This window comes from Cavia porcellus, unplaced genomic scaffold (assembly GCF_034190915.1).
Source record: "Cavia porcellus strain 051 isolate PalLab524CR breed Dunkin Hartley unplaced genomic scaffold, mCavPor4.1 scaffold_1, whole genome shotgun sequence".
Classification (NCBI taxonomy): Eukaryota; Metazoa; Chordata; class Mammalia; order Rodentia; family Caviidae; genus Cavia; species Cavia porcellus.
The window spans coordinates 174,490,576-174,513,203 of record NW_026947484.1 but is presented as its reverse complement, the minus strand read 5'-3'; the positions used below and the strand labels follow the sequence as shown (position 1 = coordinate 174,513,203).

Sequence of the window (22,628 nt, the reverse complement as noted above, 5' to 3'; positions counted from 1 at the left end):
GATGTGTCCAATACGGAAAAATTAGGACACTCAGATGAATATAATGACAGGAACAATGGAAGGCACATTGGAGGGCTCAATCTGAATTTTATAACTGAGCTCTGATGACAACTCTATGTGATGGTACTTCTCCATTTTACAGATGAACACAATGAGGTACAGAGTGGTTAAGCTACTTTCCCAAGATCACAGGGCTAGCAAATGTCAGAGTGGGACCTAAACCAGGCAGTCTAGTGCCAGAGTCCACACCCTCAATCACCAGGCCACACTGCCACCTATAAGGAAAAAATTAGCTCATCTAAAAATTCTATATGCAGGGCTGAGAATTTAGCTCAGTGGCACAAGCACCTGTCTGGCAAGCACAAGGTTGTGAGTTCGATCTCAGGTACCAAAAATAAAAAAAAGTGAGGCTAGTTTTAAAAAATTCTATATGTACAAACAATCACCATCATGTTTGGGATGTATAGCCTTTCTCTTTTCAAATATAGAAATAAGTATTTTTTGTAAATTATGTCATCCTCTATACCTTTTTTTTTTTTACTTTATCATATTTCTGTACTATAAAATAGTCTTCTGCAGCCTTTCTTTCAAAATGAGGGCTGCAAAAATGATATAGGAAAAAAACCCCAAAATGTATTTACCTGCATATGTATAAAACAGGACGCCCTCATTGCTGGCCACATTGGTGACCTCCAGAGGGAGCCAGACGGAAGGTGGACAGGGATGAGAGAATTTTCACTGTATGCCATTTTACAGTCTTTATAGAGACTGTGAATGTGTTATCTATTTGAAAATGAAGTTTAGAAAATGAAATTACTATATCCTAATTGCAAAAAAATGCAGAAAGGCATAAAGTAGAAAATAAATTCATCTTTAAACTCAGTATCCACACTAAACACGGTCTACATTTTTGCCATATTTCTTCCAGATCTTTATCTCTGAATGTACGGATACATATTTACCACCATGGGATGGACCATGCTGCATGGTGTTTTGTTACTTGTGTTTTTCACTTACAATGAGTCATTGTTCCAAGCAGCCTCATTTTAAACATGTGCATGGTTATTAGTCACGTGATGTTAGCCAGTTACTAAAAGATGATTTCCAGGTGAACTGAGAGCCCCGCATCTGGGGTTGCAGTCCAGGTGGCACCAGCCCCCATCACCTAAAGCTGGGCTTTTCGAGTCTGCGTGCAAGCTCCTACAAGGCAGGATGCTGTGTGGCAGACCCTGGGAGATAATATCTGGGAATGGATTGAATGTTCCTTCCCTCTGAGATGTTTTAATCAATGTCCTTCATTTGATAGGTGCAAACACCTACCTGCTTCCTTCCCTTTCAGCTTTATGGCTATCACCACTGGAACGGACTGTACAAAGGAGAAGGCCTTGCTGGGAAAACCAGTCTGCATGTCCAAAGCCCAGAGTTCCCACCCGGGTTCTGCTGCAAGCCATGTGAGCTTAGGCACATCTTTGCTCTAGATGGAAAGAAACAATCTCCAGTCTCCAGTTTCTCCAATCAGTGTTGTTTTATTGGCAGACTCAGATAACATTATGGTGGAAGCACTATGTAAAACATAGTGCACCATGTACATGTAAAATTTTATTGATTGCTTTACTGGAGGTGTCAGGGAGAGGGGTAGAAACCAAACCAGTTGGTCTAGTTTTCTCCTAGAGTTGCTTCCTGGAGCTACCACTCCTCTGGGGCACTCTTGTACATCTATGGGCTCATCTTAAAACCAAAGGTTGTAAAACTCAAGGGCACAATGCTGGCAAGCCTGTGAGCAACTGAAACTCTAACTCCCCTGAACAACTGGTAAGAAGTACATTGAAAGGTTTTTGGCAGTATCTCCAAAAAACTATTGTGTGAATTTCCCAGTAGCCTACCAAGTTGCCGGCTAGTTTTGGAATAAGCACATATACACACAAATGTTCACCAAAAAACCTGTTAATAGGCTATTCATAGTAACACTGTGAACATTCTAAACTTGTAATCAAGTAAATAGCCATCAGTATATAGATGAATTTTATATATATATCGTTTCACAGTGGAGTTCTATCAGTAATGAGAATAAGCAGGTACCCAGCTGCATGCAATATGAAACAATCTCAAAAATGTGGATCTGACTGGAAGTCTGACCAAATGAAATCTGACCAGAAATCAAAAAAGTACATGCTTCTTTCACTTAAATCTCTTGCTGCATAAGAAATCGTTCCAAAACAGTGTCTTAGAACAATTATTTATTATTTCTCATGAGCTTCTGCAGTAGTTATAAAGTTTCTCTTCTGATTTCACCTGAGTTTACTTACAAGGCTGCATTCAGCTGCAGTTGGCTGGGTTTGAAGACCTAAGGTGACCTCATTCTTCGCGTGACCCAAACCACCTTCCTTATGTGGTGATCTGAGGGCAGCGTTCCAAGGTGAAGGTAGGCACTATGAGACATTTTAAGGAAGGTCCAGCCTCAGCGGGTACACAGTGCCCATTCCTCTGTATTGTCTGAGTAAACCAAGTCTAAAGGCCAGCACGGATTCAGAGGTTCCTCTTGATGAGAGGAAGTCACATTTTGAAGGGTCACACATACAGCAACAGGAGACATTTGTGGCCATATTTTCCACTGACCACAACACAGCATGACCCCATTTATATAAAGGAGGAAAGTAGACAAAAATTCATATTACAGAATCATGGGAGGTAGGCCTGAGGAGCATAAGAGACGATCTGGATTCTTGAGTATATTACACTTTTGCATCTAGGACCTGGTTACTAGAGTTGTGCCCTTTATGAAAATTCAGCAACCTTCGAAGACATCTGAAAATTTACTAGACTCAAATTAAAAGTTAAAAAATTGTGGCTTCAAAAGTAGAGTTCATTTCCCTTTTAGTAACAGTGGAGCCAAGCAGGCTGGCAGAGCAGCTCACTCCTCGGGGTTACTTAGGTTATCTTGCTGTCCCATCATCTTGTCCTCTTCTGCAGCAGTTACTGGCTGTCTGAATTCCACTCCTGGGCAGGACCCTGAGGGGACTCCTGGACAAGCACATTCCTTTGACACTAACAAGCTGGAAGTTGTATGTGTCACTTCCATTCACAGCTCACTGACAAGAACTCACTCTTACGGCAAGTGGGGCTTACCTGGCCAGCCAGTCTTCTTGCCTCAGTCTCCAGACTGCTGAGATTATAAGCCTGTGCCCAACTTCCAACAAATTTCTACTTATGATATAGAGAGAAGGAATTCTGACATTGAGAATACATGTAGTTTAGGAAAGGGTTTATATTGGCATAGAGCCCTGCAAACTCAGGAGAAGGCTGCTGTTTCCTCACTTTCCCCTTTCAGCAGCCTGTTCTGTTTTTATGGAATCTTTTCCTTACCCATCTTTGGACTTTCTGCTGATCTTCCTTCTACCAGAAAATTTCAGCTGCAGCAAGAATAATGCAGCACATGCTAGGACGCGCCCTGAGACATCTGTCTACTGCCCCCTTGGACCAGGCAGATAGTTAATGAGTTTATGGCTGGGCAGTGTGTGTAGCTCAGTAACAGAGTGCTGGCCTGTGCACACAAGGCCCTGGACTAACTGGCCTCAAAAACATAACAGCCAGGTGTGGTGGTGCACACCTATAATCCCAGCTCTTGGCTCGTACAACTCAAGGTCAGGCTGAACTACACAGAGAGACCCTGTTACAAACAAACAAACAAGCAAAAGCCAGAAAAGACAAATGCAAACTCCTTCTTTGACTGGGACTCCTTAGAAAAGGCGTCTCCAATGCAGATGTCTTGAGCTCTGGATGACTGATTTGGGGATGGCAATGTGCAATGTATGTATCATTGTTGTCCCTTGAAATTTTGTTTTATTTGTTTCTTTCTCTTTGAAAAAACAATGAATTTGGGAAAAAAAAAAAAAAAAAAAAAGAAAGAAAGACATGGTAGTATGTGCCTGCGCCTGCAGTCCAAGCTAGTGGGAAGCTGAGACAGGAGGACTTTATAAGTTTCAGCTGGCCCAGACAACACAGTGAGGCCCCATGTCCAAAAAAAAAAAGTAAATTTTAAAAAAAAAGAAAAATTTCCTAATCTAATCTTAGTTCCCTTATCCTTGGGCTCACCTGAAGGCAGGAGGGACTCCATTTTCTCTCAAGGAAAATGGGCTTTATGAGCACCAGGCAGGGGATGGGCTCTTGGGGCCACACAGGCTAACCAGAGCACCCTCCTCTCCACACTGGTGGGAGACAGAGGCTGGGGTTCAGTAGACTCTTTCTCTCCATATTCTGTATGTTCCATATCTCACCGGCCTTACTCTGGCCACTCCTGTAATCCTGGTAGTGTCCTTCGTGCTGGTCAGGCACTTCAAGGCCACCTCAGCACTGGTTTTCATGCACCCTCAGCAGCGCTGTTTAGGAAGCTATACCGAGGACAACTGGGATTTTCCACTTCCTGCCTCTGAGTTTTTGTTTGTTTGTTTTTTGAGACCAGGTCTCACTAAGTAGCTCAGGCTGGTCTCAGCCTGAGCTCATGGCAATCTCATGGCAATCTTCTTTCTAAAGCCTCCCGAATGCTAGGATTACAGGAGTGCACCACCACACACGGCTTGCTCTGCTATTCTGAAAAGAAGCCAAGGCTTTAGCTTTCTCACTGTCACTCTGATTCTTCACATTGCTGAAGAGAAGCGACTGGAGCTTAATTTCACTGTCTACAAACTGTTTCCTCCATGCAGCTGCACTGTGCTTTCCCATCTCTGCAACCAAAGCAGAGTTTCTGTCCTTACTGCCTTTTTCTCTTTTGTGGAGACAAGGAAAATACCAGCTGGACAAACTCAAGTCCATGTTTCTACTCTCATAGACAGGCCTGCCACCCATCTACTTTCTGGTCATCATTTTGAGCAACACATGTTATAAGAGTTGGATTTAATTTAGACTGAGAATCTATGTTGAGTCCATCTTTTTAAATTCTATACTTGATTGTGAAGTGCAGGGTTTAAATCGACTTCTAACACTGATATATCTTCTAAATAAATGTAGGCAAAGAATACCAGGCCTATGTTCCGGTCCTCCCAAGACACTATAGAAACACACAACGCCACATAGAGCAAGGAGAGGCTGTAGTTTCATGTTATCCAAGGAATGCCTGTGGGCCTCAGAATGTTGCCACTTCCTGCAGTTCCAGCCCCCTGCTGTGGTCCACACGGAGCAAGTGAATTCCTCTGTTGAAACTTGCACATAATAAGGAGCTGGTATCACCAACAGCCAGGGATGTCAAGGGTCCTGAGCCATCCAGAGACAAAGTGAAAAGGCAGGCTGAGGGAGGAAAGGGCGCCAGTAGGTTAGGCCAGGAGTGTGTTGCGGTCTACATCACTGGGTGATGTCACTGATGCATCTGAGAAATGCATTGTTAAGCAAATTCATCCCTGTGCAACATCAGAGCACACACAAACTCACACTCCCTGAGACGATACAGCCAGGGCCATGTGGCTTATACCACTATGGATGTGGTCTGTTGTTGACTGAAACATCATTTTGCAGTGTGTGACTGTATCATGGAACACCATGTCCTCATGAGAAACCCAAGGAAATACAACATGTGCTGTGCCGACTTAAAGCACAGGAGAGCGGCCTGCTCCAGGACTGCAACCGCAGAGAATGGCACCCATGCAAAACAAGATCCAGGCCATCAAAAGGCGGATTCAGGCAGCTGGGCCTTACCTGCTAAACACATGCTAAAAAGGTGTCCCAGCTCACCTGCCCAGAGAACAAGGCAGGGCACAAGCAGGGAGAACAGATCTGCAGCTGCTGCTTCCTTTAAGATAAAGGAGAATGGGGACCTGTGGGATATCTTGGAGGTTCCCAACTCACCTGGCCTCCCTCCATCTGTACGTCTGAGGCCACTGTTCCAAGACCTTTGGGTGCATGCCCCAGGGAAGGGCTTTGGCCCAGTCTGTTCAGGTCAGTGCTCTCGGACCTCACTCGCTGTTCATAGGTCATGATCATCAAATTTAAAACATTTATTCCCCCTCTGACACCACTATTACACGCAGGCAGCTGAGAAACTGACTCTAGGTACAGGTCCAACAGGTCTGTTCTTACTATGGAAGCCTGGCTTGAGGCCACAGCTGATTGCACAGTGCCATCAGACAGTCCCATCTCCTTTCTCTGAGAGGGTATCTTATTTCCCCCGGGGGAAACTGAGTTCCTGGAATATGTTGTAGGAAGGAGCTGAAGTTCTCTAAATACTATTCTTGTCTCTTGCAGAATCCTGTGTCTAGGACAGAATATCATAAAGGATATTGGGTGCTTGGAAACCAGCTTTCTATATAAATATAACATTTTCCATATATATATATATATGACATTTATTTGCCAATATCCATGATATAAATACCTCCACCATGACTAGACTTCATGATACCAATGGTTTAAAAACCTAAACAGCATATAAATTCTTGAATGTTTAGCAATCCACAAGTAGGAGGACATGGAGAAGTCTAGGGAGCTGTACTCATAAGACACCATTATTTCTCTGGTGCTTTGAAGTGTCACAACTTTACTGTGACCTTAAACCACAGCTTCAGAGTCCACACAGGCTGCAGCTTTCTGAGACTGTACTTACTCCTCTTCAAACCCACCATAGATTGAAGCTCTTGTTTTAACACTTGAAAAACAAATTCATAAATGGTAATTCTTGTTCCCTTTCCTAGGACTTTTGAGCACCACAAGTTAAAACCTGATGAGGAACTTCAGGTAGAAAGAACAGAAGGGCCAAATATATTTTATTTAGGACAGTGGTGGCGAACCTCTTAGAGCTTCCAATGATAACAAGCAGCCAGCTGTGGCACGCGTTCCATGGGTTTGCCGCCACTGCTTTAGGCTCTCAGGAGTGAGTCTGCACACCAAGACACCAGAAGGTTGGCCTGGTACCAGAACCAAGGCTGACCAGCACGATTTTGGCATCTCAGTGTCATCTCTTAACCACTAGAGGATTGGACAGTAGCAGGAGTTGGGTGACTATGTATATGATGAGAAATAAAAAGGGCTTGGGCACTTCATGTGTGTATGAGAAGCAACGACAGCAGGCTCCTTACCTCCAGTGTCTTGGTTCCAGATCTTCACCATGGAATCATGTGATGAGGTAGCAATCATGGGCATCAAGGCCAGTGTTTTGGGCAGAAAAACACAGGATGCCACTGTATGGCAATGTCCCTTATACTCACATATTCTATTTCTTGTCTGCCGTAGGTCCCACAACTGCAAAGAAAGAAAGAATACAGACTAGATCATACATGTTCTTCTAGCTTCATGCATACTCCAACGCTAATATCCTTCTTCTTGGCCTCCAGTGCTCCACCTACTCCATGCACTTCCCTACTCCTTTAGCTACAAAAACCTTTTATCTTCATCCATTATATCCAAACACTCATACAAATATCAAATATGTACCATCATCAAATATGTACCAAACAACATTGTTAAAGAAGTGCCAAAGGGTCCTTGTCTTTTCCCAGTCCTACAGCACGAAGGAAGAGTATGGAGATGCCTGATTTCCACTATAACTCAGAAGCTGCTTTATACCAGCTTTTTGGCACCTGTGGGGGTACTTCAGGGACCTCCCAGTTAGAGGTACCTTCTTATAACTACATATAGCTGCAGGCATTCTGATTTAATGCCCACTATCTACAATAAGGGAAGTGAAATCGCCCCTGGGTTCCACTCTTACTGATACTATTTCTCCTACGTGAATGTTATTCACAGGAAAATAACATGCAGAGGAGATTAAATTGAACTGTGCCCTAGAACAATGATGTCCCTAGAGATCATGGCATCCATTATCCTGGATGAAAGATGCTACAACCAAAGTGTGCAACACTGATCTACCACTTACCAGGGAGGTAGTCATATGCAAGAGATTTCAACTTATCATGCCTTTGTTTCTGTGTCTGTAAAATGGGGATTGTAATAGTACTAACTCACAGGATTGTTTTCAGGATTAGATGGGATAGTGCAAGTAATGTGCTTGGCTCAGTACTTGACACATAAGTGTTTGATAAAATGGGAGCTGTCATTGTCCTATTTGGAAACTACATAACTTGTTTAACTGAGCACCTATAATTATAAACAATTATAAATGTAAGGTATTGTGGAGGAGCCTAAAAATCTATCCTGCCATAACTGCAGGATAAGAAGGTATATGGCCAACACCAGAGCTCCATATTCCCTAAAAATCTTGAACTTCGGCTGGTCCGATGGCAGTGGGTTATCAGAACTTATTAACATTAGTGTCACTAAAGTTGGTATGCCACCCCCCCACTGCTAAATTTTACTGACTTTAAAAAAAAAATATCTTGAACTTCCTTCCGATGGCCACATGTGCAACCGGAACACAAGTACTCTTTTTTTTTTTTTTGGTCTTTTTCCTTTTTATCGATACCAGGGATGGAACTCACGACTGCCTGCTTGCAAGGAAGGCGCTTATGCCACTGAGCTAAATCCCCAGCCCCAACACAAGTGCTCTTAAAGCATCCCCTGCCTTATCTGAGCAGAGCTCAGGAAACACACTGGCAGGCTGGTTCTGTGTTCAGCCCTTCTCTAGCTTGGCTCTCACCTCATTCTTCCTGTCTGTAACCAGCACAAAGAGCCCTAGATCAAAGGATACTTCCTCAAAGAGCACTGGGAGTGTAAAGGCACACTCATGGTGTGCACTGGAATAGGTCTGGGTCATCAGTACAGCTGCCTCCTGTAGCCTGGCTAAAGGCCTGAGGGCAGAGGGTATAATCTGTTCAGCAGCAGCCAGAACCTGGGCCCCACGAAGCTCTCACCGTGGCTTCACAGCCTTCACCCCCAAAGCCACTGCTGCAGGAAACACACTTGTGTCCATCCACACTGACTTCGCAGTAGGTCTGAATGTGCTGCTTTGGGGGAAACACATGAGCCACCTGAAGCCCCCGAATATCCCATAATCTGAAAGAAATGAAAGCAATTAGTGAGTTTGTGCTAGATATGCCTGACACACACCTGTAATACCCCACCAGCATAAAAGCCTTGGCTCTTGCTGCTTAAGCCAGTCAGAACTGAATGTCATGATTTACCTGAACAGTGTGGCATGAACCAGCACACGCCCTCAGGACATAACCAAACCGAATGACATCTGAGTTCTATTTTGAGATCAGCTAGTAGGAACTTAGACCATGTGTCTTAACTATTCAACTTAACTTGTTAATTTGGTTCTTCAGGATACAGCTCACAATGGTTATTTCTGTGCCTGTGATTTAATCTTTTTTAGATAAGATTTTTTTTATCTTATTATGATACAGTCAGCAGTCATCATTCCAGAGGCAGATACAAAAGATTTACAGGTATTGGCCACCTTACTCTCGGGGGCCACAGGAAAGTTTTATTTTTCTTATGGTCTTGCTTTTCTCTCTTTATCTGATGCTTGACAGTTTCTAAGTAGAATCTCCTCTAAGGGCCAAAGTTTCTAGCAAGCTCTCCAATCTAACAGTTATGGACTTCATCTGGTTTGCCTATTGGAGATTTTGCCTCTGCTTCCTCTGGCAGGGTCTGGCTGAGGAGGGCAGGTGATTGGGGTCCCAGGAGCCTTGAGGGTCAGCAAGCAGGGAGCCAGGAAGCCTGACAGGGCAAGACGAGCAGATGACTAGAACTTGGTCTGACTCCTGACTGATCTCCTGGCACCAGTCTGTACCCAGATCATCTATGAAGCCAGACCAGAGAGATCCTAACATCAGCGAAGAGGAGGATAGTGGGAGACCAGGAAAGGGAACAGCGGTATGAGGAACAGTCATGTAAGTGTCACCAGAAACCCCTCCCTGCCACTCACCTAATGCTTTTATCTTCAGAAGTCTGCAGTATATATGGTTCTTTGGGGACCCAGCACAGGTGAGTGACCTGGAAAAAGCAACATTCTCAAGCCCCTCCCTACTGAGTTACTCTTCTGCTATAATTCCTGTAAATCGTGCAAGCAGTGTCTCTGAATTTCTTCTCAAGGACTGTGAGGTGGGAAATTAGAGGATTCAAGGTTTTGTAGATATCTATATGAGTTGGGCTCTGCCTGCCACTCCTGGTGCTCACAGTGATGTAGTGTTCCTCCAATCTTTGTGCCCAAATGCCAGTGGACAGCCTGAGAGCACCCGTGACTCAGCGGGCAATGGGCAGCTGCTGGTGCTTGGCAGCAGGTGGGAAAATAGGCCTGATGGTAAGGTAAGGCCACAGAAGCTCTGGCCCGATACCTCCCAGGGCTCAGAACAGTGACACTGGTCATCTCTTCCCCTGAAGCCCCTGCTGGGCAGGCACAAGACAGTTTTCAAAACAAATCAGGATAAGAAGATCTCCTTTTGCAGTACAGCCACTGCCACACATATGAAAGGTCTTGGCAAACACATCCTGCCATCAACAGTTACATTCAAAAGTAGAAAAGATGAAGTCATGTGCAGTGATTCATGCTGGTAAGACTGACACTTGAAAGGCTGAGGCAGGAGGACCATCAGTTCATGGCCTGCTTTGGCTACATAGTGGGTTTAAGGGTAGCCTGGACTGCATAGGGTAGATCAGGCATGGCATTGTATACTTCACTCTGGGAGGCTGAGGCAGGAGGACTTCAAGTTCCAGTCCAGCCAGAACAACTTAGCAAGACACTGTCTCAAAAATGAAAAAAAAAAAAAAAATAAATAAAAGAGTTGGGGATGCAGCTCAATGGGGAGACCCTAACTAATGAAAAGGAAAAAAAATTGAAAAGATGCCTATGACTGACATTTGACAGTCACTAGAGGAGCATCGGCTGTGTGCCAGGTGTTTCACATACATATGTGATCTAACTTAATTAGAAGGCTGTGAGGTAATGATATGATTCTCCCCATCTTTTAAATGAATACATAGACTCCAAGAGCTTACATAACACAGCTAATGAGTGAGTGATAGATTCCGGTTTTGCAGGCAGGAGTAAGGATGTAACTCAGTGGCAGAGAGTTTCCCTCACATGTGTAAGGCCCTGAAGTTGATCCCCAGCACCACAAAAAACAAAAAGCTCACACAAACAGAGGATCTGAAGCAAAGTATGACTGACTCAAAAAGTCAGGCAGTTTATGTATCAGTCAGCCTACTACCAGAAAACGACTGGCCTTCTAAAACAGTAACTCACAGAATGCAAAAGGAAAGGCTTATTTGTTGACACGATGCTACACATGCAGAGGTGAGAACAGCCAGCCACCTTCTGTATACACAGTATACACAGGCAGTGAGCTCCTGGAAGGCAGGAACTATGCCTCAGTCACTAATCCTATTCCAGCTGTGTCTGGCCCACAGGAAAAATGGAAAAAAAATATATATATATATTGAAGGAACAAATGATACCATTGTAGATTCCAGTATAAACCAGAGGAATCATTCTCTAGAGCAGAAGAATCAAGATATCAGCTAAGGCAATAAACCAAGAGGTTGGGACTCACAGAAAGTTAGTGGGGGCAACAATAGGACTTGAGGTGCTGAGGCCTGGCTGTGTCCCGACCCTGCCGCGGTGCTGAGAACCTAACCTAGGGCCTCCTCCACACTACTGTAAGCATGTGCTCTTCCACTGAGTGCACCCAGCCCCTTCCCTTACCCCCTGCTCCCTTTTGGAGCCCTGCTCTGTACCAAGTTTGAATTCGTACCAGGTTCCTGGAGATGCAGGCTTTCTCCACACACTGTCCTGTCCCCACATCCCACAGGAGCAGGGTGTTGTCCCGAGAGCCAGTGCACAGCTGTGTCAAGTCTTTGGAAACAATGGTGAGAAGCCAGACCATGAGATGGGACTTTCATGGGATTCGGGGAAAGCAGGCAGGTGTTGGGAAGAAATCTGATTCATCTTACCTGGACTCACAGCCAACCCAGTGACCACCATGTCGTGGCCAGCCAGCTGCTGCCTGGGCTGTGAGGAGCCATGCAGGTCCCACATCATTACCATCCTGTCTCGAGAGGCACTGAAGAACTGGCTTGATCTGGGGATGCAGGCCAGCTGCTCAGGAAGGGAAAAAAGAGATAGCTCTGGTACACTGGCTGGATTGGACTTTAAAATAGCAAAGAGATGAGTTTGGGATAATTCCCCCTATCACAAAGAGACAGAGAGAGAGAAAGACAGACAGACAGATAGACAGAGACAGAGAGAAAAGTGACTCCAGTGCTGCATGCTATCTATGTGTTCTACCAGAGCCACACTACCAGCCCTTTGAAAATTTTGTATTGAGACAGGGTCTTGCTAAATTTCCAGAAGAAGGGTTGAAGGAAGGGGAAAGGAATGGGAAAAAAAAAGGAAGCTAGACATAGCTGGTACAGATACAAATTCCACTGATGAATGTTATCACTATGTATATCTAAAATGTACCATTAAAAAAAAACTCAAAATAAAACAAATGACATTGTCCAGGCTAGCCTTGAACTTGCTGTACTGCTCTGCTCTTTTAAGAGGAATGCCTAAATTTGAAATCTGTGGCTGGAAGCACAGCTGGGCTGAATTTCCACCTGGGCTGTGTTCTTCTCTTGTCTTACAAAACAGACTTCCTCCTGCCCTTCAAGGTGAGGCTGTAAACCTTCATGTCCTCCATGAACCTCCCCAGACTGTCTCACCTCTCATGTCCACTGTACAACATCTCTGTGTGACCCTGGGGCACTGGGTCATCAGCATACCAGGTTAATGAGTACTGTCTCTTAACCGCCCTATGCCGCCTCCTATCTCATGTTGTGATGGCGCTCACTTTGTCTTGAAAGAGGCCTTTTTTATACTCATTTTTAATTATACAAAGGGATTCTGCAGGGATGTTTGCGAGGTCATCTGGTCTACTTAAGAAGATCATATCCTTCTCTTTTGACCAAGTAATAGACAACCATCATCAATTCCTTAATTTATCAATTCTCTAATAGTAAACCATTTCTGCATTCTTAGAATAAAATTCAATTTTTCATAGTATGCTATTCTAGGAAAACTTAAATTCTATTTTGCTAATATATCATTTTTAAGGTTTTTACATGAATACTTGTAGCAGTCTGCAAGCAATGTATCCAATATTCACTTTCCCATTCTTGATTAATAATTAAACCTCTCTACTGTTGGGTGTGGCACTGTGCTCAGCCATAAATTCGGATTTCATAACCTCCTAGGAGACAGGGTACGCAATGATGGAGCAGTGGAAGTGGGATGTCCGGAACATCTCTACAAGGGCTCGCAGGCACTGCTCGCTCTGGCCCCTTCTTCCCTCCTGCTCCTGAGAGCAAATACAATGACTGGAGCTGCAGAGCCATCTTGTAAATGGGAGATAACCTTGCAGGAGGAAGCTGAACTCCAGTGATGGTAGATGGAAGCTACAGAAGGGCAGGTGTGGTGACCGGCACCTACTGTCCCAACTACTCTGGACAACCTGGGCAACATATGCAACATATCAAGACACTGTCAGAAATAAAGAAGGGAAGGAAGGAAGGAAACAAGATAGAAAGAAAACAAAAGACAGAGAGAAACATAAAGAAAGGAAAGGAAAGGAGAAGGGGAAGAAAAAGAAAAAGAGAAAGAAAAAGAGAAAAAGGAAAGAAAAAAATACACACATGGGAGTCTGGCTCCCTCATGACCAGGAGCCACCACGGCGTACTTGGGTTTTCTGTGATCTGAGCCGTACCTAATTCCATCGAACTCAGAAGCTCACTGGCGTGCAGTTGCCTTATGTGGTTTGTTAGGTTTTGCTACTGATATTACACATAAAAGAATTAAGACTATTCCTTTTCTCTACACCTTAAGGGTTTCCACTGTAGCAAATCTATTATTTTTTTATGAATCAAAAAGAATTCTTTTGAAACCATTAAGGTTTCCCCTGTTATGACAGGTGATTCTGTTGTTCTCTTGATCAACTTAAAGTGAGTCTCTGTTCCATTTAATGCTTTGTTTTGTTCTATTTTTTGAAATAGAGTCTTGATGTGTTGCCCAGGCTGGCCTTGAACTCATGATCCTTCTGCTGCAGCCTCCTGAATGGATGGGATTACAAATGTGCATCAATGGTTGGCCATTTAATGCTTCTCACTTCTGGTTTTGCATTTTTGTTTGTTTTTATTTTTTCGGTACCAGGATTGAACTCATGACCTTGTGCTTGCCAGGCAGGCGCTGTGCCGCTGAGCTAAATCCCCAGCCCACTTCTCTGTTCTCACTTTAGAACTCCTGGATTTGTTTGGCTTGCATTTTCCTGATATAACTTTGATCACTCTTTTCCCCTGTTCTAATATCTTCCATGTTTTTTAAAAATGGTGATAAAATACACATAATAGGAAAGTTATCATTTCGATTTTTTTTTTTTGAGACAAGCTCTCGCTATGTAGTTCAGACTGGCCTTGAACTCAGGGCAATAATCCTGCCTCAGCCTCTAGAGAGCTGAGAGTACAGGCAGTGCCACCACACCCGGGAAACCATTATTAAGTATACAGTTCAGTGACATCAGTACATTCACATTGTTGTGTAGGCACCACCACTAGTCATTTCCAGAACTTTTCCATCATCCCAAACTAAAACTTTATACCATCTCCCCTACTGTTATTAGTAACAACTATTCTGCTGTCTATGTAAACTTAACTATTATAGGTACCTCCCTAAATGGAATCACAACACTTGTCCTTTTTGTCTGGCTTCTTTCAGTAAGCATAATGCTTTCAAGGTTGTAACACATATCAGAATTCCATTCTTTTTAAAGGCTGAGTAATATTCCATTGCGAGTCTACTAATGCACTTAGTTTATCCATGAGCTGTCAATGGATATTGGGTTGTTTCCACTCTGGAATGCTTCGCTCTGCTTTTCCTAGAGTGGGGCTTTACCACATCAAACAAAGCTTTTTGTGTTTAAATATCAATCACTCAATATCAAGAGCTATGAGAAATTCCTTTATCATTCCAAATTCCCTGCATAATAATCACTGACCTTGGTAATTTCACGTTCATGTCCTTTGAACCTTTTCACCACATTTCCAGTTTTCCAATTATAGGCAACAACCGTCTGCAGAGTGATGAGAACAGGTTAGTTCAATTACTCAATTTCCATTTAACTGAAACTAGGCTTTACTCCATTCCTATCTCATTGCTCCCTGTCAAGGGTCTCACTTCACATCTATCTGCTTTGAATTTTTCTTTCCTCATGATCGTTCCTCTGTCTCTTCCAAGACACTAGACCACTCCTTTAAACTATGCTCATGGGTCTGGATAACATTCCCAAGGAAAATGGATTCTACTTGAGGTTCTAGCATAGATAGTGAAGGAAAATTCTGTGTGGTATTATTTTGTCTCTATTGTGTTGCATTTATTTTTGTTTTTTAAAAACTTACCACCTCAACCATTTTTAAGTGTACAGTCTGGTACTGTTAAATATATTCGCATTTTTGTGGAAAAGATTGCATTTTTTTGTTTAAAGAAAAACCTCACCCATAATCTCAAATACCAAAGAGACTCATTTTTAATATTTTCTTTCTTCTCCTTTCACAGGTTTATATTTTAATGTTTTACTGTAAGCCTTTCTAAGAGGGACCATGAACACATCTTCTGGCTCCATCTCCGTGGTTTGTTGCTACAATCAGTAAAGAGCATGCATTGTACTGGACTCAGCCCTTGTTGCACTTCACCTCATTAAAAATCAGTTTTCTAATCTGCAAAGTGGAAAAGATAACCCTTGCCCTATCTACTCCTCACAAGTGTAAGGGAGACGTATAACATTTTTTATGTTGAAGATAATACAGATTTTTAAGACAAAAATGCTGTTAATTAGATTAGGATACTTGGGTGCATCCTGATCTCAGAGGTGTTAGAATTTGAAAATAGGGACATCTTAGAATCAGGGAAATGTAGTATATGAAAGAAATTTGAAGAGTTTACAAGGCTGCTGAAAATGGGAAGCATTATTAATGTTATTCAGTACAAAAACTCAGCACCATTGCTGATGGTAGCCTGCCAGTGAGTGCTCTGATACAGCTATCGGAAGGAGAGGAGGCAGTGACAGGAACATATGAGGGAAGAATCATGATGCATAGCAGTGTAGACTTCAGCAAAACAAAGGCATATAGGAAGCTACTAGAAAGTTCCTTTTGCTGACTCCTGACTCTGTTATAGCAACAAAAACAGGTTGGTTGGAGTAATACTTGCTGTTCATAGAAAGCATGTAGGAGGGATGGCACAGTGTTAGGGATCCTACCTGTGTTGTCTCATTTGGTCCATGCAGTACCCTGTGAGGTTGGGTTTATCACCTCCACTTAACAAGCAAGCAAGTTGAAACTCAGAACATTTAAACACTTGCCCAAAGTAATAGGAAGGAGCAGAATAGGGATTTAAATCCAGTCCTCCTAAATTCAAGTCCACCTTGTGGGCTGGGGATGTAACTCAGTGATACAGCACCTACCTAGCGTGCTGGAGGCCCTGGGTTAGATCTCCAACACCAGGAAACAGAAGTCTACCCTGCTACACTAATTAGTTCTGCTCCTGCCAGAAATGCAAGCCTAGATTTCTCCCTCAAAATATCTTTCCCATAATGAGGTGGATTCCCAGGAAATACTGCAAATCTCACCTTATCTTTTCCTCCAGAGATACAAAGTTCTGAGTTCAGAGCAGCAACAACGAAAACAGAATCCGCATGAGCGGGGCTATACTCTTGGAGAGTTTTAGTTTGGATTCTCTCTTCTATAATTCCATCAGGCCTGCTAAAGAAGAATGGACAGTGAGAAGTCTAGAGCCTCAGAGCAGACAGGAGAGCAAGGGGAAGAGGAATGTGGGTGACAGTCGCAATTCAGATCAGGCTGAGGGGAATAAGGACAAATGAGACCTGCTGCCACTGCTGGAAATAGTACTGGTTAATCTGAAAATGCTCAGGATGACTAAGTGATTGAAATGTGATAAAGGGGGACCCTGAAGCCAGGCGTCTTTGCTGACACCCGACTAACTCCCAAGATGTAGGGCCCTCCAGGTACGGGTGCCGATATTAACTACGAAGGTGACTTGTTCTCATCTAAAAGAAAGCAGAGCAACGGGTCAGAGAAAAAAACATCAACACTCACTCTGGGCTTCCCCTTCCTTTCACAGAGAGTTGTAACAGGACTTGATAAAACTGGAGACCTCAGGAAAAGACTGCTGTACCTGTACTTGTAAGTGCTGTGTTTGAGCTTGCTTTGCAGTTTCCCCATCACAGCACAGAAGTGACAAGAAATCTTCTGAAGGGCTCCTTTCCATAGGCAGTGGAATAGCAGCATCCCTTACAGGGGCTGGAAATTGTGTTCCCTGTTTATTAAAAAGACAAATGCGCACGGTGAATTTTGCTAGACACAACAATAAAGTATGGTTATGTCAAACCTTTATTTTTTTAAAAGACTAATCTTATGCATTTGCTTTTCCTCTTTTCCCTGCTTCTCCTCTTATGGTCTTGGGATGGCAGCTGCCAATAAGGCAATAGCAGATTAATAAAAATGAAACTAATTTTTAAAAATGCTAAGAATTAGCCTGGCATGGTGGTGCACACTTGTAATCTCAGCACTCAGGAGACTGATGCAGGAGGACTATTGCAAGTTTGAGGCTGGTCTGAACTACACAGTGGGTTCAAGGCCAGCCTAAACTTTGAGACAAAACTGTCTCAAAAAAAAAAAAATCTGGGGATTTAGTTCAGTGGCACAAGTACCTTCTCGGCAAGTGCAAAGTCGTGAGTACAAAAAAGGAAAAAATACCATATTGTCTCCCTGGTATAAGAAACTGAAAGAGTAAATAAGATACAAAATGTTCAATAAATATTGTGAAAGGGTAAGAAACTGCTCAAAGAGGAAAAATAACTTGGATAGGGAAAAGGAGAAAAGAAGGAAGGGAAAAGAAAAAAGATATAAATTTGTATATATACACCTAAGGTAGGTAATATGATTGTACCACTAATTCTATTAGTTCTTGGAACAAAATAGTTAACATTCATAGGATTAGATCAATTTTGCATGCCTATATCTGGCAATCTGAGTAACTCTTTTGAAAATAACTATGCAAAGTAACAATCTTTGTTAAATTCCTACCACCTTGTTTTGAAAGCCTATATTGTGGGGCTGGGGATTTAGCTCAGCGGCATAAGTGCCTGCCTTGCAAGCAGGCAGTCGTGAGTTTGATCCCCAGTACCGATAAAAAGGAAAAAGACAAAAAAAAAAATTAAGAAAGCCTATATTGTTATTGTGTTATTGTTTTTTGTTATCATTGTTTATCTCTTGTTTTCTTATATTTTTGTTTTGTTTTGTTTTTCCCTCTTTAAAATACAAAAACATAAATAAAATAAAGTCCTGAAAGCATTACAGGACTTCATCTTGTTTTGAAGTCCTATAATGCTATTACTTTTGTTTTTTGTCTTTTTCCTTTTTATCAGTATCGGGGATCGAACTCATGACTCCCTGCTTGCAAGGCAGGCGCTTATGCCGCTGAGCTAAATCCCCAGCCCCTTACTTTTGTTTTGATTGGTTTTATTCTGTTTTGTTTTGTTTGATTTTATCGTGTGTGATGGTATAGACAGCTATTTTGAAGAAAATGAGAGGCATTATGGTAGACACTGGTAATGTCCTGTTATCTTGTTTTAAGGTCTTGTATCACTTGCGTTGTTCTGTTCTGATTTGCTTTATTCTGTTTTGTTTTATTTTGCTTTATTCTCTTTTTTTAAAAACTCAAATATAAATAAATAAGAATTATGTTTAAATTGATTTAAATGTTACACAAAGTAAACATATGTTGAAACATTACATGATATCCCACTAATATGTACAAATTTTGTCTTTATGTATTAGTTAAAAATATGTAAAAGTACTACTAATAAATTCCTCAGTCAGTTAAAAATACAGAATTACTCTAAGATCTAGCCATTTTATTCCTGGGGATATAGCCAAAAAAGTTGAAAATAGGTGCTCAAACAAAAATTAGCACATAAGTATTCATAAAAACACTGTTCATAATAGTCAAAAAGTGCAAAACACCTTCATCAGTGGATGGCTACAACCTGGGTGAAGATTGTAAGTTTCATGCTACAAGCCACAAGCCAGATGTGGTGGCATACTCCTGTCATCCCAGCACTCTGGGGCAAAGTGAGGCAGGAGGACTGCATTTGACCCCTGCTGGGGCAACTTAGTGACAGCCTGTGTCACAAGTGAAAACTAAAAAGTGCTGGCGATGTAGCTCAGTGTGAAAGCCTCAAGAGCACACAAGAAAAAGCCGGATTCAAAAGGTTACACAATGTGTAACTCTACCTATATGAAATATCTACATAGTTCGCAAGTCTATAGTGTCAGAAAGCAGATCAGTGGTTGCCAACAGCAAAGGTGAGGTGAAGGGCGGGGCAGCATTTTGCTACTTAACAGGTAGAGTTTCCTTTCAGGGTGATGAAAATGTTGTGGAACTAGATAGGTGGTGGTGACTGTACAACATTATCTATGTACCAAATGTCACCGGTGGTAAATTTTATGGTGGTAAATTCTACTCTATCACAATAAAATAAATACTAAGGGCAGATAATTAAAAACAGAAAAATCAGCTACATTAATGAAGCCTCTTCCAAGAGAGGAAACTTAGTTATTCCAAAGTGTTAGGACTTCCTTGCTTGCTGGATTGCATTAAATTAATAATTTTATTGTGTACTTCTCTAAATCAGCATTCCAAGATCATGAGGTTATTCCATAATAAGAATGAGATACTAGAGGTAATGACACTAAATGGTACGGTACGGGTAATGACCTAGACCAGCAGTTCTCAAAGTATGGCCTAAGGACCAGGAGGGATTCCTGCGTCTTCAAGGAGGCCTTGAGTTCCTCCTTTTTCCAACTAGACCTCTGTGTGATTTCTCAACCCGTCAACCTAAATATAAAATGCAACAGATTGAAAGCAGAAGCTGATATGAGAATCTAGTTATTCTCTGTTTAAGCCAAACATGTAAGAGCTTAGAAAAATGTAATACAATTTTCCCAACTAAATTGTTTGTAAAGTTTATCATACAATTATATTATTTATCTTAGCATGCAACAAGTTTATATATTGTAGTTTTAAAACAAATAAATAAATTTCTGTTTTATGTCAATAGGAGGTAGCAAAGCAGGAATCTGAACCCAATCTATAACCTATGTAAACAAAAGCACCGTGGAGGCCTCAATGAATTTTAAAAATGAAAAGGAGTCCTGAGGGCAAAAAATTTGAGAACCACTGGCCTAGAAATTAAAATCATGTTAATGCTAGATGATACATATTAGAATCAAAAAATTATTGTTCCCCAGATTTACTTACATAGTCTCCATCAATAACAAAGCTAGAACTAAAAAGAGAATGAATTATACATTCAAAGATGCCCATTCATTCATTCTCAGAAAACACTTCCTAAGTACCTAATAAACATCAAAGAACCTAACTTGTTCATGCCCTGTACCAGTCACTAATGAAACAGAGAAAAACAGATTGAGAGGGGAGAGAGAGTGTGTATCAGAGAAAGAGAGAGAGAAAAAGAGAGAGCACTGAAAATATTGGCCAGCATGATAATTTGCTGACACTGAAGGAATCTGATAGGGCCCAATCTCAGCCACTTTAGGTCCTGTGTCTTCCACAACTAGCTGTACCCTGAGATGAGACGCCAGAGAAGGCTGAGGGAAGTAAATGGGGCAGTAGAGTGCCCAGACCCCATTTCTTCAGGGGTTCTCTATAAAGTTCTAGGAGATGAGTTGCTTATGGACTAAATAAACCTACCTCTAGAAACAACTGTCTTCAGGGAGAACAGCAGCTAAAATTACTATGTAAGTATTCTCATTCATGTCACGATCATCAGAAAAAGTTTCCCAGAATAATTCTGAGTTGTTGTCAGAAGTGACGACCTGGCAGGAATAGGTAAGTAATCCAGAAGTACAGGCAGTGGCAAGAACACTGGTTGTTGCATGAAGAGTCTGAGCTCAGGCCCCCGCTCTGCCTCATTTCATGACGTGTCTTTGAGTACTTCCAGCCCACCCTACACTCGGCTACTCAGTAGGCTGTCAGGAGGATCACAAGTTTGAGGCCAGCCTGGACAACTTAGTGAGACCCTGTCTTAAAATAAAAAGGGCTGAGGATAAAGCTCAGTGGCAGAGTACTCGCCTGGCATGTGTAAGGCCTGGGTTCAATACATAGTACTAAAAAACAACTAGGACATGAGATCTTAAATGATTTTTAGTGGACTATATGCTCCATAATGAAAAGGACTTTCCTTATTCATTACTGTGCTCCAAGTGACTTGCACAGTACAACAAAAATATTTGTTGTGAAGCAGTGACTCTAACATCCCAATTTAGGCATTCTAAGATTCTCCACAATAGGCCATGAAATGTGCTAAAAGAAAAAGCTCCAGAACAGTTTCAAAATACTTGGGATGTTGTGTTTATAGAGCACATAAGACTTCCTATCTGCCAGCCTAACCCAATTTCTGACATTGCCATCAAATTATAAAAGCAGATGCTATCCAGAGATCTAGGTCATTTGAAATTGCGAGCGCTATAAATGGACTGGTTGTGCTTAAAACTGATTGGAGCATAGTTCTTCCTAAGTATAGCAACTTCTAAGAGCTACACTTCCCAAATAAAGAGTATTAATGGTATATTTTAAGGAAAATGTAACTTGTAGAATTACTTACCCTCGAACCAATAGGATTTTCTTAGTGAGTTGCCATATTCAATGATTTGTAACGTTTAATCCTTTGAAAAATAGTTCAGGTAGCCACTTCCTAATCTCTGTAATTAGTGAAAAGACGCTCAGGTTAATCTCTTCTCTAAGCATATGTTTGCACTGAAAATAGATTTACAAGGTAAATAAGGGCTCTGTTTAATTAGAAAGATTGTTAAGTATAATTTTCCTTTACAAGGAAAGCAATAGTTTATAAAATTTCCTAGCTCTATAATTCACGTTTCCAACAGAAAAACCATCTTGTAATGTTCACTATGTCTTTTTAAATATACAAAATGTATTTAATTTTATCATTAAATATCTTGATTTACTTATGTTAATCAAAAATCTTTAGAGATTACTGCTTTTGAGAAAAAGGCAATTTCCTTACTTATTTTAGCATGGTACTGCGAATTGAACCTAGCAGTGATTGCGAACCTTTCAGAGCTTTCAATGATAAACAGCCAGCAGAGGAACGCGTGCTATGGGTTCAACACTGATAAGGTATTCACTCTGACCAACTTCCCGGCCCTTTTTATTCACTTTATTTTTGTTTGGATATAGTTCTCCCTAGGTCGGAACTTCCAAGGTTGGGGACAACTTGTATGCAATTTTTCCTTTCTGGCTCTTTAGATCACAAATGTTTTCTGGCCATCATCTAAACGGCTAAGGTTTAAGTCTGGTATCTCTGCGAGCAAGGAGTATTTTCCCAAGGTAGAAACCTGGTGCCACTCTGCTCAACGCTGACCCTCTGAAACCCCCTTGCTGCTTCGGGCAGGTGGCTGGCTGCGGCCTGGGAGCGCGACCAATCCCACCTCTCCGCGGCACTCTTTCTACCATCTGGGGCTTCATACCCACGGGTGAAGTGGCAGGTGTAGCGATGAGGCCCACGGGGACACGGAGCAGGAGGGCATCCGCAGCCTTCAGCGCTCCCGCGTCTCCGCCCCTAGTAACCAGCCGCGCGTCGCTAGGGCAGGTG

The 22,628-nt window shown here is 42.1% G+C and overlaps 1 protein-coding gene across 5 annotated transcripts; it reads right to left on the bottom strand.

Annotated features, from left to right (window-relative positions):
• Positions 1 to 1,506: 1,506 nt before the first annotated feature.
• On the bottom strand, positions 1,507 to 22,628 carry Wdr31 (WD repeat domain 31). 5 transcript variants are annotated; one of them, XM_063260513.1, is made up of 12 exons: positions 22,504 to 22,628; positions 21,621 to 21,717; positions 20,255 to 20,282; positions 17,108 to 17,248; positions 16,542 to 16,674; positions 14,913 to 14,987; positions 11,836 to 11,980; positions 11,637 to 11,737; positions 9,812 to 9,879; positions 8,793 to 8,934; positions 7,062 to 7,224; positions 1,507 to 5,280 (listed from the first exon to the last, which is right to left on the bottom strand). In XM_063260513.1, exons 4-12 carry the CDS (start codon positions 17,218 to 17,220, stop codon positions 5,120 to 5,122), a joined length of 1,101 nt encoding a protein of 366 aa, XP_063116583.1. In that variant the 5' UTR covers positions 17,221 to 17,248; positions 20,255 to 20,282; positions 21,621 to 21,717; positions 22,504 to 22,628; the 3' UTR covers positions 1,507 to 5,119. The 5 variants fall into 5 exon arrangements, with proteins under 5 accessions (XP_063116583.1, XP_003463876.1, XP_005001014.1 ...); XM_003463828.5 differs by lacking the exon at positions 20,255 to 20,282; XM_005000957.4 differs by lacking the exon at positions 20,255 to 20,282 and having other exon boundaries at positions 16,542 to 16,671.

Coding starts and splice junctions, on each gene's coding strand:
- Wdr31 (XM_063260513.1), bottom strand. CDS start 17,220: ATGCTGCTATTCCACTGCCTATGGAAAGGAGCCCTTCAGAAGATTTCT. Junction 16,675..17,107: donor CACAGCACTTACAAGTACAG/GTACAGCAGTCT, acceptor ATTCTTCTTTAG/CAGGCCTGATGGAATTATAG. Junction 11,981..14,912: donor ATGAACGTGAAATTACCAAG/GTCAGTGATTAT, acceptor CTTCCTGAGCAG/CTGGCCTGCATCCCCAGATC.